The sequence below is a fragment of the Amphibalanus amphitrite genome, unplaced genomic scaffold (assembly GCF_019059575.1).
Source record: "Amphibalanus amphitrite isolate SeventyFive unplaced genomic scaffold, NRLGWU_Aamphi_draft 000771F_arrow, whole genome shotgun sequence".
In the NCBI taxonomy this organism is placed as follows: Eukaryota; Metazoa; Arthropoda; class Thecostraca; order Balanomorpha; family Balanidae; genus Amphibalanus; species Amphibalanus amphitrite.
The window spans coordinates 246,139-266,362 of NW_024882265.1; the positions used below are offsets into that span (position 1 = coordinate 246,139).

General features: G+C 51.8%; 1 protein-coding gene across 2 annotated transcripts in view; it reads right to left on the minus strand.

The window, feature by feature from the left end:
* Positions 1 to 19,198, minus strand: part of LOC122365896 (zinc finger MIZ domain-containing protein 1-like) — a 138,281-nt gene extending 119,083 nt beyond the window's left edge. Inside the window, exons 1-2 of one of the 2 annotated variants that reach the window (XM_043337509.1) lie at positions 18,859 to 19,198; positions 4,649 to 4,810 (exon numbers count right to left, since the gene is read on the minus strand). In XM_043337509.1, the coding sequence (XP_043193444.1) occupies positions 4,649 to 4,810; positions 18,859 to 18,863 (167 nt within the window). In that variant the 5' untranslated portion in view covers positions 18,864 to 19,198. The remainder of the gene's footprint in view (positions 1 to 4,648; positions 4,811 to 18,858) is intronic. The other variant, XM_043337511.1, reaches the window with a different exon arrangement.
* Between the last annotated feature and the right edge of the window lie 1,026 nt (positions 19,199 to 20,224).

Below are 20,224 nucleotides of genomic sequence, written 5' to 3' on the forward strand. Positions count from 1 at the left end.
TGAAACACCTTTTAAAAATTGTTATCATAATGATCATAGTCCCAATCTCCGGTGTTTAATTCGGCAACTGTCATTTATTGAATGATGAAAAGATGAAGAACAAAACAACCTATGTAGGTACCCAAACATTAAAGATCCCCGATAATGATCCCCGAATCAACGTTTGCTTCGACTTCCTTCAAACAATTCACATCTACGATCCGCGCATCATTGGCACCCATGCGAACCTTCAGCCCACGAGGAGGACCATCGCCACACAGTCAGTAATCGTGCCAGCGTGCACGATCCCGTGACAGGGCCCCGCCGGACGGGTCTGCGGTGGCGGCGGCGGCGGCGGCGTGGCCCCATCAATGGACCCGGCTGGCAACAGGACCGGATTTTCCTGGAAACTCCGCAGAACGGCGGGTGCGCGGGCAAAAACGCACCGATCACGTTCACGGGGCACAGAAGGGGGCGGAGGGTAGGTATGTCGGACGGCGGTAAATGAAGGAAGCAGGCGGTGACGGAGAGAGGAGAGGTGAGAGAGAGCGAGGGGAGAGAGAGAGGGGGGGTAGATAGAGGCGAAAGCAGAGGACAAGGTCGAAAACAGTGTCAGTGGCAAAAGTAGCGAGGGAAGTCGTGTGGCAGAGTTGGTGTCATTCAGCCGGTCCCAGCGTTCCTGTTTCCCGGTGTCTTCAATGTCATTCTGGCGGTGTCAACACCGTGTCATTCTCCCAGTATCACTGGTGTCATTCTCTTAGTATCACCGGTGTCATTCTCTTAGTATCACCGGTGTCATTCTCTTAGTATCACCGGTGTCATTCTCCCAGTGTCAGCAGCGTGTCGGGGGCGCCACGGGAGCGCCGCTGGATTCGTGTCCGAGCGGTGATCGTATCGGCCAAGGTCAACACCGCACGCCGAGCCACGGTCGGACGAGCGGTCGGACGGACGAGCGGTCGGGCGGTCGGTCGGGCGGTTTTGGTCGGACGGTCGGAAGGTTGGGGTCTGGGGGGTGCACCTTGGTGGCGACGAACGACACAAGGCTGGGGCCCCAAGAGCCGCGAAGGGCTGGACTGAAAGGACAGAAACGCGAAGACACTTGCCGAAAATGAAAGACGCCGGAGCCAAAACTTTCTGAGCTAGGCATGCGGTGGGAGCATCACGTTGGATTCACCAGGAACCATACTGGTCCGACTTCGATGTAGTGCGACGTAAGAGCGACTTCGCAAAATCGACGTAGGCAGAGCTAGGCCACTGGCCGATGACTTCATTAGGCACAGTCGGCGATGGGACCCGACGGCCGTTGGTTGACCCCAGAGTGAATGGAGCTGAGAATGAGGCCTTGGGCAGGGCCAGCCTGGGCGCCGTATGTAGGTCTGGGAGCGCGGTGATGGGCTGAGGCCCAGGCCGCAGAAAGTTGCAAGCAGCCGGAGGTTTCATCAGGGTGTGATTGACATGTTGCGGTGACAGTGACATTCGCAAAAGCGTTGAATGATGGAAAAGAGGTATAATTTGCTGGATAGTCTAAGCGACACTGCTTGCAGATTGAGGTGGACTCAGCCACCATGAACTGTTATACTTGTTGTTTTATTGCACTTCCCATCATTTTACGCCTACTCATTCATTCCATACTCCGACGAACATTCTAAATCTTTACGAACCACTGATGTACAGTTTACGGTCAGTAGCCTGAGAGTTAGAACGTGTGTAGTTCCATCTTCCACACAACGACGCACCGTAGAAAACAAATCGGCTCCCATTCTGGCCGCAGTCGAGCGCGCGTCGCCCGCCCTCGAGTGCACCGTTGTTTTTGAGGACGCCCATCGCCTACTTTCCATGCACCGCTAACTTCTTGCCGGTGTTGAGGAGGGTCCGAAAATCCGTTATAAACATTCCCGGCATGCAAATAGTGCGAGACCTTCCGCCTCCTGGACACTGACTACAAAAACTGACTGAGAGGGTTTAACAGAGGGCCTACGAACAACACAGCCAGCAGTCATCACAACTACCGTCGCCCATCCACCGCAAAAACCTGCGCCAAAGATGGGAATCGAACCCACCGAATCTAGCCCATCATCTCACCCAGCTCGTGCTTCGCTCACTCGGCCTCCTCCGGCGGAGGAAAAGCCGCCGCCGCCGCCGCAGCGGTCGCCGGCAACCGTCATTATCCAGCGACAAAAAGCAGCGCCCTGGGACAAAGCTGGCGCGCGCCGCCCTGAGCCGGCGGCGAGCGTGGCGCGGCGCGGAGCGGAACCATTGCGGCGCGGCGGCGGCGGAAGCGGCGCGCTCTCGCACGCCATGGCGAGACGGTCACCGGCCGGCCGTTGTCACCGTCTCGGCTCGAAGGCGCACAGGCGAAACGAGGAGCCCCGGCGAGCCCGCGCCGAGGGAGGGGAGGGAGAGGGACTGGGTGCCACCAGGTGAACACACGAGGCCACCGAGGCGACGTCTGGTGAAATCTCTCAACGAGGTTTCTTCACAGTGAAACTTAATCAAGGCTTGGTGGATTCATCAATGGGAAGAAAGGTGAAAAGCAGATCCCACCCACCCATGAGGGTTAATTGTTGTTTGGGGAAGTTATTAGCCTTATTTGGCTAGACGAATGTTAAATGAGATAAATGAGCACACCGAAGCATGCAATGTAATACAAAAACTCCATCCACGAACCATGCATGGGAGCTTTTGAGGCTAAGCCTCATCATTACCACTTAAGAGTTGGGCATATGAAGGAGCAATAGCAACTAATTATGAGTGTTCTCTCAATCAAGAGCTTGACCCACCCGTTCATTGTTCAATTCGCATGCATCGCACGATGCCACAATACCTTGCACCACAAACAATGCCACTACAAAACCCTCTGCACCAGCCAACTAAGGCAAAACACGGCCGTTTCGATCAGCAGGCAAACGCATGGTCGCTTTGCACGTGCCATAAACATCCAACAGCCCGCGGCTGGCTAAATGACAGCACGCCGTCCGCGGTGACCTGGCCATGCCCTAGTTGAAGTGGCCGTTGTCGGCTTCTGCTACTGTACTTATCAAGGCCGGGCGACGCGGTACACATGTTGACTCTTGTCGTGAATTGTTCCACAGGATAGCATGCAAGGCGCTAAGTGAACAATCGTGAGGTTGCGGTAGCGATGCGAAAAGGGGAGCACGGTAATGGGCTCGTGTAAGCAGACTAGAAGATAGCATCCAGTGGGATGTAAATATCTCAGTGATACGCCGGGACTTTCGCGCATCTTTTTTTTATGAACTTCCGTTACATATTTCTATCTGCATCCTTCGCAAGCCTCGTAGCATTTCGGCGCTCTGCGTTTCCTCTCCAGCTCCAAGAGTTCGAAAACGTCTGTTTGGCAACGTCTGTCTCGCGTTGCCAGACTGACAGTCTGGCAGTGACAGTCGGTCGGCTTTCGCCAGTGATCACGCACAGACGAGACCTTCTCCGGGCGAGCCCAGCCGCTCACTGTGGAGAAACCCTTCCCCGCCGCCGCCACAGACGACGGCGGGGATACACGGCCGAAAAACGCTCCGGTCGCGTCCGGCTCGACGTTTTTACTCGGGCGGTACGGTCGACCGACTGCCGCTGGGTCAGTGAGCAGACGCGCACCTCGCCGAGCGGCTCCGCCTCGCGGGAAGAGCAGCGGTGAAACGTGCACGAGCCGGGGGGAAACTGGGCTGATTGAGGAAAGCGACGCGTTGGACTTTGGTGAGAGATTGGGGACAGGTTGCAGTAAACAAGTTTCATTGACAGAGATCTGCCTGGAGTTTGCATGCAAGCCTCGCAAAGCTGCGCCTAGGTTTCCGAAGATCGTTTTTGAGTTAATTTGGTGTGCTGTTGATTGTGGCAAGATGGTTAGGTTGACCTAACAGATAATCAGCCACCATAAGAAACTGGCTGCAACTGGATCGGTGGTTCAGGAAACTTTGAGCGCGGCGTTCTAATAGCAGCTCCAAAACTGTGCTCAATAGCGGGCTCGAGCGTTCACCGTCATACGAATGAATGGACAAATGAATGGATAGCCGTCAACCTTGGCAAACAGCTTATAATGCAATTGATATCCCATTTCCTCGTTTCAATGTCAAAGACCAAGTCTACGTGACGGATTAACCGATTTAAATCAGTTTCGGACCCTCACATATTTCCGTCAACACTGTGCATGTTATAGGATCTAATCGACCATCCACATTTTTGTCGCAAAAGTTCCCCATGCTGTTGTTTCCGTCCATCCGATTGTGCTGCTATCACACCGGATACAGCAGCGGAAATGCGACTGACAATGTACTTCGCAGCAGCATGCATCGTTTGCGACACAGTGTCGAAGAGGGCAACCAACCCAGAACTGAGAAAAATCAGACTTGAGAGATATCCATGCTACAACACAACACATAGAAACGCAGAAAGCACAAGCGAGAAATCTAGAGACAATGGGAGGATCCCAGTCATGCATTTTACGTTGAGGACAATTTGTAAATCAAAGACTGTTCAAATTTAACTGCCCATTAGACCGGAGTGATATATGAAGTAGACTTTAACCGCTAAGCAGCGAACGCGCTGTAATTATTCACAATCTAAGCACCAGTGGGCACTGATTGGAGACAGAGCGACGGAAGAGGTTCCGGATAGAGGTGGTGGCAGTACTCGTTCGGTACTGGTACTCGGTACTCACTGCTGGCGTTGGTAGCCGGGGGCCCCGCCGCTGTGCTGCGACACGTAGCCCTTATTCGGGAAATGCATGGCACTGGTGGGCGGAGCTTGTTGCTGACCGGGGCCGCCCCATACTGTGGTCACCACTGATAGCTGCTGCTGGCCAGAGCCCGAGTTCCAATCACTGAAACAGAGAGAAGGGACCAGTTCCAGTCACTGAAACACACAGAGAAACACCCGAGTTCATATCACTGAAACACACAGAGAAACACCCGAGTTCATATCACTGAAACACACAGAGAGAACACCAGGTCTAGTCACTGAAACGCAGAGACGGACGGACCACTGAAACCAGAGAGAGAGAGAGAGAGAGAGAGAGAGAGAGAGAGAGAGAGAGAGAGAGAGAGAGAGAGAGAGAGAGAGAGAGAGAGAGAGAGAGAGAGAGAGAGAGAGAGAGAGAGAGAGAGAGAGAGAGAGAGAGAGAGAGAGAGAGAGAGAGAGAGAGAGAGAGAGAGAGAGAGAGAGAGAGAGAGAGAGAGAGAGAGAGAGAGAGAGAGAGAGAGAGAGACCATCGAATACCAATCATGCCCAAAATCTACCAGCCGATGGCGTAAAATGCATAGAAAATATGGCACTGTTCTATTTGAAACATTCGGCCGCAACAATGCAGCAAACCCGTTACCTGTCATTCCTGATATTGCCACGGACGACAAAATACCCTCCTCCCCCTCCAACACACATACACCCTTTTTTCCAACGCTCTACATACGCCTCATCACTTATCAGTCATCCATTTAAAGGTAGTGTGCCACCTTTGAAAGATTTCCCATTTTATTTTTCCTAGGATAAGAAGCTTCTGTTTTTACCTAATATCGCAAAAAAAAAATCAAAAATGGGCCTGGAATAGTGCCTTTTTCGCCTAAAAGTTTTTCGGTTTTTAGATATGTACTAGAGGTACAGGTTTACGCGATAACTGTATGTTTTGATTTATGTTATGTTACGGGTGCATTAGTTTGGGTGATTGACTTGTATTTTTAGCTGTATGATTTGGGTAGATTTGGGTAGCTGTTTTTAATTGAACTGTAAGGGATGGTGATAGTTGCGGGGTGTTCAAGTGTTTTGTATGTTGGGCCCTTTTTGAACTCAACCCTAACCCTACCCTACCCCTACCCTACCCCTACCCTACCCTACCCTACCCTACTACCCTACCCTACCCTACCCTACCCTACCCTACCCTACTACCCTACCACCCTACCCTACCCCTACCCCTACCCCTACCCTACCCTACCCTACCCTACTACCCTACCCTACCCTACCTAACTCTACCCTACCCTACCCTACTACCCTACCCTACCCTACCCTACCCTACCCTAGTCCCTACCCTACCCTACCCAACCTTACCCTACCCTACCCTACCCTATCCTTACACTACCCTGCCCTACACTCACCCTACCCTACCCTCACCCTACCCTACCCTACGCTACCCTACACTACCCTAACCTACCCTACCCTACCCTACCCTACCCTACTCCTACACTACCCTACCCTACCCTACCCTACCCTACCCTAGTACCCTACCCTACCCTACCCTACCCTACCTTACCCTACCTTACCTTACCTTACCCTACCCTACCCTACCCTACCCTACCCCTACACTACCCTACCCTAACCTACCCCTACACTACACTACACTACACTACACTACACTTAACTACCCTACCCTACCCTACCCCTACCCTACCCTACCCTACACTACCACCGACAATCAAAGTTTAAGCTAAATCGGCCCAGAAACGGCTGAGATATTGCAAGAACAAATTTATTGTATTTACTGGCGAATCCCCTTGGCGAGCGGTGCCTTGTGTCGGCCTTCGTTGTCAAAGGTCAATGACCTCCCGGCTCTGATGCTTTTCACTCAGTTTTGCAAGCGAACAACTGAGCCTAGAAAGCACGTGCGTTCTGCTCGGCGCCGGTCGCGGCCGCACCACGTGCACACCGCTGAACCCACACCCTCGAAAATTTAATACGACAATTGAGTGCACGCGTCCGACTTACAGCGAAAATCTCACCCCCGTAGCCCTTACCGTTCCCGAGCAATAGCTTGTTGCCGATTCTAGTGTAAACCCTATGGCACACCACGTGAGCACGCGCCACGGGCGCACCCCCGGCCGCATCGTGCCCAAAATTTAATACGACCTGTTGAATGACGCGACCCACGAGTGGCAAAAATTTCACCCTCCTGCGTCAATCGACGGCGCCGTAATAAGCCATTTTGGGAGTTACCCCGACGGCGGCGGACTTTTTAGGATTTATAATATAGATAACAACTGTAGTGGGCTCACCTGCAAACAGGCGTCGGGCAACAATCGCGAATGCGGCGCACTTGTGACAATAAGCAAAGGTCATTATAGTGTTACGACCATACGACGTACGGGAATGAGTTATCAGCTGTCTAATCGTAGACAACACAATGTCGAGCCTTAAACTGTAAGCCCGTATTGGTATTGTTTCTTTTATTTGGCTGTCGAACATTATTTATGGTTTGAAATATGATTTTATGTAAAATAATTGATATGAAAAAGCCGTCTTATAAGTTATGACCCCATTTCACCACACGCAAGTGGCAGAAATGACAATGATCAGCTGACGCATTTTTCTTGGCCGAAGTCAGAGCGCGCGGCCCGACGCACCACGCGTATTTGGAAATTCCGACCTCGACGAGCATCAGAAGCCACCTAACAGGCGTGTTCGAAACCGCAGGAGATGATGATGAACGGGTTTATCGAAACTTGATTGGATGAGCATATCGGTAATAGCGATTTCAGTGTGTGCATTTATTGTTCATAGTGGTGTGAAATGTGGTTGGGGTACGACCGACAACCCGTCGGGGCGAATTTCGCACTGGGGTACTCAAAATTTGAAGAATTTAAGACGTTTCCATGAGTTTTGAAGGTATGGATAAGTTCTAAAAATCCGGTTCTCCTTATCTGGGCCATTAACTCCATACGGTCCAAGAAAGCTGGCACACTACCTTTAATCACAGAACGTCTTATACTACTCCAACACAAATCAACCAACCGATCTCTATCCGCCCGTACGTACTGACACAGAAGCAATACCCGCCTCGGCAATACTGCCTATTGGAGAGTGAATAGGCAGCAAGCGGCTTTGCCGCGGAGAATGAATGAAAGGCGTTGTCGGTACGCTTCACCGAGCAGCCCCTAAAGCCGTCAGCTGTTTTAGTGGGTGACGTCACAGGTGGGGCGGTGACGTCATCGCGGGTACCGAAGGTGGAATGTTACACATTGCTCAGGGTCAGAAGGTACACAGGAAACGCGAGGTAAGTGTATCCGGTGGGCGGTCTTTGAGAGGGTGTAAAGTGTGGGAAGGGGAGGGGAAGAACGCATTGCATCACTCGTCAGTCAGCTTGAAAATTGAAAAGCCCAAGATGTTTCTACGTCCCCAGAGTTGATGACTGCTGTCTGCTACAATTAACATTAAAAGGTTCTTATAAAAGTGAGTTAAATACAATAATCGATAACATGCATCATGTTATCAGTGATATAATTAATGGACCAAATACATATAAGACGTCAAGAGAAGATCCAAAGAAAGAATGAAAGACGGATGAATGAAAGTGGCGCACAGAACTTCCGCGACATTCTATCGCATTGCAAAATGTTCCGATTGAGTTGTAGGCACCGCAGGTGAGCTAATTTCAGTCACGATGCTGGAAATCTAGTCTCCCTCTCCGATTAGAAAGTAAGACAGCAGCGGTCTGGTGAAGGGAGTCGCCTCCCCAGACGGTGACCTGGGTGCGCCTCTGGCCCAGTGAGGCGTAGGGCGGTGGTCGCTATCGCATAACACACAGCGGCCGGGCACAATGCGCGTCCCTCGCCGCCGCTTCCATTGTTGTTTAGAAAGCCGCCGACGCCGCCTGGGCAGAGGCGACGCCAGGAAAATAACATGGGGAGAATGACTGGATGGCCTCTGCGATCAAGATTCAAGACGGTAAAGACATTACAAGACTCGACGCAAGACCACAGGGTATCCGCTATCCAAATATCAACATGATCTACTTTCTGGTTTATAGGCGCGTCGCATTTCTTATATCAAGACGGCGATGTGACCTCTGTGACCTTGCGTGCCGCCTCCGCGCGACCCCACGGACCGGGTCGGCACCTGTGTGACACTTGTGACGGAAGTGACAGCAGTGACAGCTTGATGACAGTTCGGTGTCAGGACGAAGGTGCCAGAAAGTGTCACACACGTGTCACCTAGTGTCAGAGTGTCGCAAGGCCGCCAGCGTCGCACATCGACAAGTGTCCATAGGAGGATGCGAGGAGCGAGGCTGTTGCTACATGGGTCGCATAGATTAGGGAAGCGCTTAGGCGAGCCCAAGTGACGATAAACGTTCACAAAAGAAAGTCAATCACAGAAACAAAAAATACCGGTTGATATCAGGTAACAACTTGTTGAAATCAATGTCACAATCCTGACTTCCCTTCCAAGTTCCAACCAAAAGACGATGATTTACTTATCCATTGAATTCCTATGGAGCCTAAACATGACCAGCTGACGTTTCATCACCATGGCACGTAAAGATCACGACCGTCATGTTCCAGGAAGTAGAGTGACAAGATGTTTAGCGTATGATGTGACGGTAGTCCATGGCCCCAGGGTGAACTCCCGAGTCCGCCAGGCTCTCCCCGCATGCTGGGGTAACACTATGCCGCTGTCACGTGACCTCAGCGTGGCCGAGCTGAGTTGGCACCACAATCGGTCACGTGTTTGACGGGGAATGCCCAGCTGGCGGTGACGCAAGGTCACGTGACATGTCACACAAAAAAAACTGTCATGCGGTGCCGACCACCTAGAAACAGCAGTGAGTGGGCACCTTGATGTACCAATCGTTCCGCTAGGCTAGCTTTTTTCTTTGAAAAGTGTAAAAGGGTGAGGTCTGCAAGGGGCGCAGGCAGCCAAGAGGATGATAATTCGGGGGTTTAGAACGCCCGGAATGCGATGGTCCTCGGCGCCCATCCTCTCAGCGTAGGATATATTTCCTTTGTTGATACACCAGGGAATGTGAAATTAGGCGTCCGAAACAAGCTGAACATTCATTTTCCCTACCTAATTGAAAAGCATAAGCGCAATACGTTAACCATATTTTCGCACGCATTCAAAATATCTGCTGGACCATTCAATTGAGCGAAAATAATCACCTCAAAAATTATTTTCGCTATTAAACATAATTCCATGATTTAGGTTAGGACCAGGTATTGATGATATGAGAGAATTGGGTCAAACTAAAGGCTTAGGCCCAGATTTATCCAAATCAATCTAGGCCATGGACAGAAAAGTTATGACCAATTGAATGCTGGCAATGAAGATTTACAAAACTCGGCAGCATCACATGAGCGCACGATGATTTAGCACGATTCAACATGATATCATCGGTTTTTATACCTAACAGATTCCTATAAGACTTACCGAATGTCATCAATTATAGCTTACCGAATGTCATCAATGTGCATTGTCCTCGGCTAAATACGCTCGTCTTTAGCGTTTTAATGTTAGTGCAATAACCATAAACAATTGATCACTTGAGTATATGACTTTTCGGCGGACCATGAAGCTTCTGCCCGCTTTCAGCGACCACAAATCACTCAGAAACAAGGGAAATCCACGTTCATATGCTGCACAAATCAAGGCACGCTGATTTTACACTTGATGGAAATATCACGCGCTTAGGAGAACTCAAAACAATTCCATGTCACTCCCCCCCCCACCTCCCCCCCTATCCCCACCGTCCCAGTGCCCCCTCCCTCCTCCCCACCACTCGCCACTCCCTGACGCTCCCCCCCCCCTGCCCCAAATCCAGTAGTCATAACACACCATCGGACCACCTTGTCACGAGACAGGCCCGCCGGTGGCGGCGGCGTCCAATGTACCCCGTCTCTGTATACAATCCTACCCACCGTGACGTCATCGTGACGTCACCGTCTGGGGGCAGTGTGTATCCGAGGAGCGACGGCGGCGGCGCCAGAGGCCGCGGGCCGTCTGGAGGGGGGGGGGCGCCCCGCCTGGGGGGGGTCCGTCTGAACTGGACTAGGAGGCCCCAGTGAGGCGGGGCCCGGGGTGAGGCGGGGCCCGGGCGAGACGTATGGGGTAGTGGTGTCAATTTCAGAAAACGTATGTCCAAAGTCCGTCCAATGTCCAATGCTTACGTCGATTGTCCGTCCAAAAATGTCCAAGCCAGCCATTTGTCCAAAGTTGTCCGACACCTACGCAATAATTTACACTCAACACTGTTATTTCATTTGCTTTTCATGTACCGCTGCAAGCTCAAAAGTGTTAATCATATCGAAAGCTGAGCTTTCTAATAGCCAACCAATGTTAAACACGACTACTTTTTAAAAATGTTGAGTTGTAGCAAGCGATTGTCCAAAGTTGTCCAAAGCCTGCGGCCATTGTCCAACCGAATTCCGAATTGGACATTGGACAAAATCGGAATTCCGAAGATTCAAGTTCCGATTGACACCACTAGTATGGGGCCTCCTGGCTAGATGATGGGAGAGGGGAGTGGAGGGGAGGGGGTCCAGCCCATGACGGAAAGGCACGACGGCTCACTGACATCCTCAGGCGTTCGTCGAGGCTCGTTAGAGAGCCGAGAGGTGGCCGTTCCGCGCGGACTGCAGTGGAAAGGTGCTGGAGCTAAGGGTCAACGGAGCAGCGTGATGATGTTGGCTGAGAATGCCGTAGACGATGTTGGCTGAGAATGCCGCAGACGATGGTGGTGATGTTTGTTTAGAGCGAGCAGGTGACAGTTGTGAGTTGGGTGGAGGGACTTGGTTGCTGGGTCATAAGAGGGTGAGTGATCAACTTGGGATGGAATTTCACACCGATAGCGTTATGTATAAGGGTAGAAGTGAGGGGATGGGTATGTCACTTTTTTGGTTTGTCGTTTGTTTGTCACTTAGCATTAGCTGATTATCAAATCATGACCACAACAAAAACCACAAAAAAAAAGAGAAGTAAGCCACTTCATACATTGGAGACAGTCTGTCAGATCATTTGCCATATTTGACGGATCTGTTACGGACTTCCAAGCTCACTATCATTCGTATTCTTTAATTAATACGTCAAATCAACGAAACCAAACACTTCATTGAGAAACCATACGTATGGCCAGCAAAAAGCACCTCGTGATGGTTTGTACTAAAGTATACGGTTCGACACAACCTGAACCCAAATATTGAAGGGTAAAATCAATCGGGGATGTCCTGGTTTTCATCATCTGAGGCCCATCCAGATGATCCCGATTGACAGCTTACAAACCAAATGCGAGATGAGGAAGTATGAAGCAACCGAACCGAAGCAGCAGGCTGATGACGAAAAACTGATACACTGCTGAGAAACATATCATTTCACGCAGAATGTCAATAATTATTAATTACCTTAACCATAAAACATCGTCATAAACAGCATATGACGATGCAGACGATGTGAAAATGTCTACAATTCTGTTTGACCCACATACATCACCTTAGACTTTGCAAGGCAATATTCATGTTTCAACCTATACTTACCCATCATAACCCAACCTATGAACCAAGGCACTCAGACGCGTCAATAACCCCAGCGTCCAGTTTCTCTCAAGTTTTCCCGTCATCACCCGTATCTGTATATGACCAGTCTCGGTCGCTCCAGTCGGGTGCAGCCTACTCACGGCCGTAAACTGAGAGAGCAACAAGGTCGCTCCATACAAGGTCATCATCCAGAGGCGCGGGGCCGGTCAGAGGCGCTTTGACGACACACTGATATCGGGGGGGAGGAGACGCGCGCCTGGGGGGGAGTGTGGTAGATGATAGGTGGGAGGTATGGAGCTGTAAAAAAGGAGGCAATCTCTCAAGGGAGGGGAGAAGGGAGGGGAGAAGGTGGTGGACGGTGTGATGAAGAAATCACAGACGAGGTTAAATTGATTGTCGTGGTTTTACGTTAGACATATCAGTACATGTATTTACGTGGGTAGTTCCGTAGAACAACCAGCATAGAGAACAATGTCTAACAGGTAGTACTTCAACGAGAGGACAGTTGCTGATCGCTGTGCTAGCTCCCGGCGAATTATTCACGATCCAATAGTTTAAAAATGTAATTTATCGAATGACAGATACAGTCGGGCTTCTTACTGCGCAGTACTCAAATAAAATAATCAATGAAACTTGAGGCATGAGCGCCGCATACAAAGGGTTTCGGCTCTACTGCAAATGTCATACTAGATGGCCATCAATTTACCACATCGTTATGTTTGCATATCTTTTCTCCCGATAAGATTCGTACCTGACATGCCACCTACCTACACACCAGATACCGTATGCATGACAATATTTTACACATCAGAACAATGTCTTCATCTCTCAATATTGGAATTGGTTTTCTGCAATACTGGAAAACCTCAAACGTAATAGATTTTCGGCATCATTTGCCCCAGGGACATCCATTTATATCCAAACATAACAACGAAATTTATGTGAAAGGAGCCGCATCTTTGCCCCATCGCTTGTACTGAATTAAATGGGGGTTAATGTCGATTGTTACGCTTTATGGCATATTGACTACACCGATTAATTGCATCCCAAAGCGTCTCTTCACCCTTTCACGCACTCCAACCCATCCCCTCCTGTAGCTCTTCCTCTGCACTCCACTCCTTCCTCTCTCTCTCTCTCATCCTGCATCTCCGTTCGACCCCCGGCGGGGTCAAAAGCTAACGGCCTGCGATCGGACTGAATTCCAGAGCACCCAGCCGGGTCTGCCGGTCCCCACCGCTCCCCTACTGGTGACTGACCCACCCTCTCAGCAGGGGCTCGGTCCACGGACAAACAGCTGGAGACAGGGGCGTGCGGGAAGGCACTGACCGAGCCCCTCCCCTCCTCAGGGACCCTCCCTAGTCAGACGGTCGGCACCCTCGACCTCCTGCTGTCTTCGAGTCGTGGTGAGAAGAGTTGTGGTCGCAGTCGTGCCGTGCTCGTTTGGTTTGTGATGGTTGGATCACGTGGGTCTCGAGGCAGTGGGCGGGGTGGGGTGTGTCTTGGGTATAATGTTAGAGTGCGAATTGCGATGCCTTGAATGTGGGGATTTGAGTGCTGTGCCTTGACGTCAGTGTTTTGAGTGCGGTGACTTGAAGACGATGACTCAGGCATTACCATGTCTGTGTATGTCTTTTGATTTGGTTATCTAATCATCGCTATCATATACGATTATCTTGTGATTGTAGGCAGTTGCTTCTTCCCTCATACTCGTAAGTGGTAGCCCTTTTCTGTATTTTTGGTTTATTTCCCGAAACGCATTACGTTACGATGAGAGGAAGACTGGTTACTCAGCCGCGAAATGTAACAACCACTACTAGTTGGCACCAAGCTGACTGGAGTTTCAAGTGGCTCTCAAAAGAACGCGTGCGTCTGAGTGGCTCTTGTGTAGCGGTCACAGATTACAGCGTTCGTACAGGGTACACCTGCCAACCCACATGTGACGACACTGTTTATCTTTTAGGACAATGAATGAAAGCTGCGTTGCGTTTTCTAATGCAAGACTGAAAACTAAAGAACGATTGCGTAATGATTGAAGGGCAACAGAAGATCACGCAATTGCGGTCAGTTGAATGATAGTTATGGATGAATATCAAACCAGTTTTATATACAGAATAAACGTGTGCGTTAGTTCTAGCGTTATGCCCGTGAGGCCGTGTTAGATCTGAGTGTCATCCTACGCCAATCTTCTGTTAACGATCGTGAAGCTCTAATCGAGTGATACTGAATACCTCACTTCCACCATTTCAAACCAGACCACAACAAGAGGAAACAACAAGAACAACAGCACTCCAGGCAGCTCCTCACCAAGTGAGGTCCATTAAACCTCATACGAACATCCACGGCCAACGGACATCCAAACCGAACTCTCCATCATCCCGGTCGGGGCTCGCGTCGCACCTGGCTCCCCTCCCCCTGTTCACCTCCCAGGGACACACATCTGGTCGACAGCGCGGCGGCCCGGTGGGTATTGGCCACGTGCCCCCGGCCCCGGCGTCCCGGTACCCCGGCCCCTGGCGCCCCGACATCCGGGGCAGCAGCCACCACCTGTGGATTGGCCAGTGAGCGCCGGCGTTGGGGCGAGTATCGATCCCGGCGAAGCCCCCGGCAAGAGGACACCTTCGGCGTATTTGGTGTGTTCGGAAGGATGATTAGAATGAGCAAGTGATCTAGAGACAGGAGATGACACAAGGAAGGGAGGATGAGGCTTTGCGATCACAAAGATCATAGATCGGGGTCCCGGGGATAGGCTTTGATGCAATGCCGCGAGGCGTGATCCGATGAACCAAACTCGCCGAATCACTGTGATGACAAGGTGAAAGGCTCCATGACAAACGAGTTGTGGCGTGGGAGAATTTCTCCCCGTAACATGCCCATTGCCTATTACCTACGTCTTAAACCCCTGCGAATAAAATTATAAAAACATGCACCGCATTACGTTTACGACACATGGCCGTGGCCAAAGACCAGCGATTCCTGCGTAGATTTGACACCGACGTGGAACATTTCTGATATCTTATATAAACCAAACTGTAACTCTTGTCCAGTGCTCAAATCCTTTACATGAGTCATCACACCACGCCTCGCTCTGAGCCGACGGACCATCTCATCAGTCCGGCCGGTTCAAACCTCCGCCAAGCAGTCCCCAGGGAGGGTCAGCGTCCTGCCGAGCGTGCACGGCGTGTGCACGGGGCGTGCAGTTGTGTGCAAGGCCCACAGTGTCACGACAGGCGCATGGGACGGACCCCGGTGATGCCATCTCGCGTCTACGTCTCGCGCGGCTGATACAGAGGTGAGGGTGGGAGGACTGGGTGTACGGGGTGTCCACAGGCGGCAGAGTGACGAGAGACCGGTTAGATGTTGCACGGACCTCAGGGTTGGTGTTGACAGGGAGTGGAGGTGCTGGGAGTTGGATAAACAAACAGCTCGGACACCCCAGGCGCCGTGCAGATGATACTAACAGATGACACGAATCTACAGTACGTGCTGTTAGAAACTCCAGATCCTCTTCGGGGAGATGAAATTAGGCAGCTAATCACTCATCAACTCGTAAATCTTACTGCTCCGCAGCGAAACACGCTCGCAACATTTATCCATTGTTCTATCTGGGAAGCACGCGAGTGTTTCACGATATTGCATTCAACTGACCATTTTGTAAACTCACGGCGAAAGAAAGTGACATCTTAACATTCACCCACGCATGCCGGATGACCAGCGTGTTCCATATCACGCGAGACGCTCATTTGACATCAAACCTCCCAAACGTCACCAGTCTCCAGGCCCGCTGAGGACGACCTGACAGACGACTATGACGGTTCGAGGACGGACCAGTGGCGGGCGGAGGCCCCTGATAAATCACACCATGTTGCCACAACCACCACTGACGGACATGAAAGGTGGCATATACAGAGGACCGCAGCGCATCCGGCGGGACCTACAAAAACATATACAGACCCACGCCGGCGCCAGCCGACTGCGCGATTAATGAGTTGGGGCGATGACAGTCGGGTCATCCGGGAGAGAGGGGGTCACTTGCAGGACACCTATCGGGGACAAAGGTGGGAGGTCTATTGAAACAGAATGACGGTGCACTTCTGGATGACGGAAAACTGAGGACTCCGGTTTGCCATATCACTCCTACGAAACTGGACTGGGTGATAACAATATCCCACTCTTTATCCTGGTGTTAAAGAGCTTTGAGTCCGAGACCGGCAGGGCACCACGACTGGTGTTGTGACGCATCCAAATCCCCACAGCGGGGAATAACAGACCGCCACCAGCTGTCTGCTTCTCCAGTAACGACCAGCAGCCTCTGCCCTCTGCCTCCTCGCCGTCTTTCTTTGTTCGGCCAGCACTGACAAAGGTCACTTCTGCCCGGAACAGACGGTGGCACGGTCTGCTCCATTTGTTCATGCACAAAGAGGGCATCGATGTGCAAGAGGAGACATAGAAACAGCAGACAGACGAACGGTAAAAAAGGATAGAGAAGCGTCGGCTGTACCCGGATACCTTAGTCGCCAGCGCTACAAGAAATGTTGCCACGGATGAGGTGGGTAGTGGGTACATTGTCGGAAACCCATCAAGCTTGTCACGTGTGCTGTTTTCGGTTTTGGGGAGGGCGCCTCAGTTTGTAACACCACGGTACCGATCAACGTATTTAAGCCTTCGTAAACGTAATGCAGCTTTTTATAAAACTGGTTAAATGTTTAGATCGCAGGGTTCAGGGTACTCCCTCCCGGACCCCAGCTACCCATCATTCCCACTCCACTGAAATCCACTGAAATCCACCGGATTCCGCCGAACTCCACCGGATTCCCTCGGACTCTCTACCGGACTCTCGCCTCGGAACCCATCCCCTTCCTTCTCCCCTCCACACATCCCCATCACCCAAAGTGAGTGACCTTACCACACCGGCGTACCGCCTCTATTATTACCCACTCTGACACAGGGGCAGACAGGACAGACAGACCCCACGCCCGACCGAGCCCAAACCGTCCGTCCGCACCCCTCCCTCCCTCTCCCTCCTCTATCCCTCTCCCCTGCCGGCGAGCGAGCAGCGCTGGCGACGCGCTGGGAGCCCCGGCCCTCTCTTCTCTCTCTTTCTCCCTCGCTCTTCCCTGGTTGGCGAATGGTGACAGGCGCACCAAGCTACGCATCGGACGGCGGCGGACGGTGGCGGCGGCGGGCGGGCACAGGAAGCACAAAGCCTCCGCCCCAGGTATGTGGGGAAAACGAACCCGGGCCTACCATGGACAGACCGGACGGTCGTCAGAGGGGGGGGGGGTGTCTGGGTGGCCCAGAGGGGGAGGGGAGGGTCACGTGCTCGTCCCGGCCCGGTCCGGCCGGCGAAGGGTGTTGATGGTACGTGGGTCCAGGGAGGAATGTCAAAATACCGCCGGCAGGGACCGGCCAGGTGCCCACACAGGAGTGAGTTCATTAGGGGTGTTATTTGTCGGTATGGGTGGGGTAATAGCTTCATTGTTGAAATAGCATGAAGCAATCACAGAAGTAGCCGATCACAGGCATCTTTCACTACTCAAAACGCAACGTACCAATGTGTCACAGCCGCAGTCTAGCATCTTACACAGCCATCAATCCATCCCTAAATTGACCCGTGAACAAACTTAACTTTCCCTGAAACGCCAAAACATCTCCAAAACGCCACAGGGACCTGTCAGCAGTGGTCCTTCAAGAGAGACAGGACCGTCTCACACCAGTCTGTAACCGAGACCAGAAGACCACGACAGAACCCGAGGACGGGAGACCAAAGGGACGGTCCGGGGCGTGGACCAGGGCCGGAGGACCATCCATCGTACTGGCCACGGGTTCGACAAATGGGGTCCCTGGCTGGGGACGTACTGGCTGGGGAGGGACTGGCTGGGGACGGACAACTGGGGAGGGGGACGGCTGGGGTCGGGCCGCGGTTCATCAGCCCCGACGCCAACCGTTCCCACGCGCTGCGCCCCTCACACGGGCATGGGACGGAATGGAATGGGAGGGAAACGGGATGGGACGGAGTGGGATAAGGTAGGTCACCGGTGGAGTGGGATGAATAGGATGGTTTGGGATAGGATGAGAGGTAGGTAATGGGAGACGATGGAGTTGAACATGATAGGACCGATTTACCTACGCATCATGAAATTCACTTGAGAATAGATGGAGTGATTTATGGGACAGGAAGTCACTTATTGGTTTCAGCACTAGCAATGCAACCAATGCACCGGTGTTGTGAGCTAAGTGACCGAAAAAATACATCCGCTGTTTTTTTCAGCCAATAGAGCCGTCAATCACCTAGCGTCTAATGCAAGTTTCGCCTATAATGCCCAAATGCCCATATATGAGCAGTTATAAAATCTGACGTAAAGCGTTGTTAACACGTGCCTAAACCACCGGGCACTCCCGGTTCGGGAGACGTGAGTATTGTGGTCACGAGTAGCACGAATGAATGAATTTATGACAGCGATCGTAGGCTTTTTCATTCCCCCGACACCGTAGTATACAATCACGCTGATGAGCGTAGTCAAGCGAACAACCGAGAGTTGTAAAACAAGTGATAGCTTGTCAAACAGCTCGTAAACGACTGGTCCTTCGCAGGCATGATCAAGCGTGACAACACAAACGTGCGAGGCCGGCTGGTTGTACTCACATCATTTCTTGCGAGGGATCCAGTTTTAAGATGCTGCCCCCCACCTCATCGCCTGAGCGAAGCAGAGGGCCCTCTGGCTGCCACAGTTTGTCCGATAATCGAACGCACTCGGTCTGTTCACTGGCCGGTCCCTTGGCGGTTCTCAAATCCGACTGGCGAGTCGCTCGCCGACGTCCCCGCTCCCCGAACACCACTCGGACGTCCTGGCGTCACCAACTGTCACCAATCGTCACCAATCGTCACACACCGGTCACCGTTCGTCACCGACGCGACGGTCGAGACGCACGCTCACGCGACGCGCACCCTCCACCTACCACATCACACAAGGCTCTGCGGCCCGGCGACCCGGCGACAGCCGCCCGGACGCCACCTCCCCTCTGCCCGAGAATGAACTCTCCCACGCTGTGACGCGTAAGGTGATTGGCGCTACTGGGCGTCTGCTCGGGCCGACAGCCAATCACCGATCGCGGGACAGACTGACAATTAGTGGCCAGGCTCGTCGCGGGGAGGCAGTGTGCGGCGAACGCTCTCATGTTTGTTCGCCGATGATGAAAATAGAAAGGAATATGCAGGGGCGGCGCCAGGCCGGCCGGCTGGGGAGGCGGCGGTAATTATGTCGGCGCCTGTCGCCGCGCGGGCGCCGGGGGACTGAAATAGCCGCCGCTACAAGTTTGAGGACCACCGGCGGGCCAGCCTAACGACACACTCCAATTAAGAAAGCAATTAGCACAGATGGCTGCTCTTGAGGACGCCGATCGTGTTATCGGTAACGCCGAGCGGCGAAAGAATCGTCGCGATATTCTTCACGGTTTCACCGAGAAGACTCCCGCTGAGTAGATTAGATTGGCTCGTGGGTTTGGGATGGAGAACTCATTCGGTGGGCAGTTAAATATGTTTTCAACCTATCAAATGAGTTTGGACGCCATTTAATTGCGTCCCAGAAAAGCTATTTCTGGCACCTAAAAGCTGACTCGCCCCAAAATTGGTCCTCAGCACCTATTTGGTGGATACCAGCACCAATCATGGAAAATGACCTTAATTAGCTGTTTCTGGCACCTATTCATCGATACGCCTTACTCTTTTTTCTGAATCTGGCACCTAAATGCTGAGCGTAGCACCAATCTAGTAGAAAAATGAACTACTGGCTGGTAGAATCATGTTGTTCTGGTATAATGACCCCTGGAGTCTAGCCTAAAGGTTGCCAGTGCAGCTACACTCTAAGACAGCCCCGTAGTGATCTCAGCATTGTATATGACGTTTAAGTAAGCAAATAATATTGATTTGTTCGAAAAAACAATGTCATTTTAATATTTAAAAGTATTTATTTGTAATGCTTAAACGGAAACATTTTTGTGAGTAATTGTCT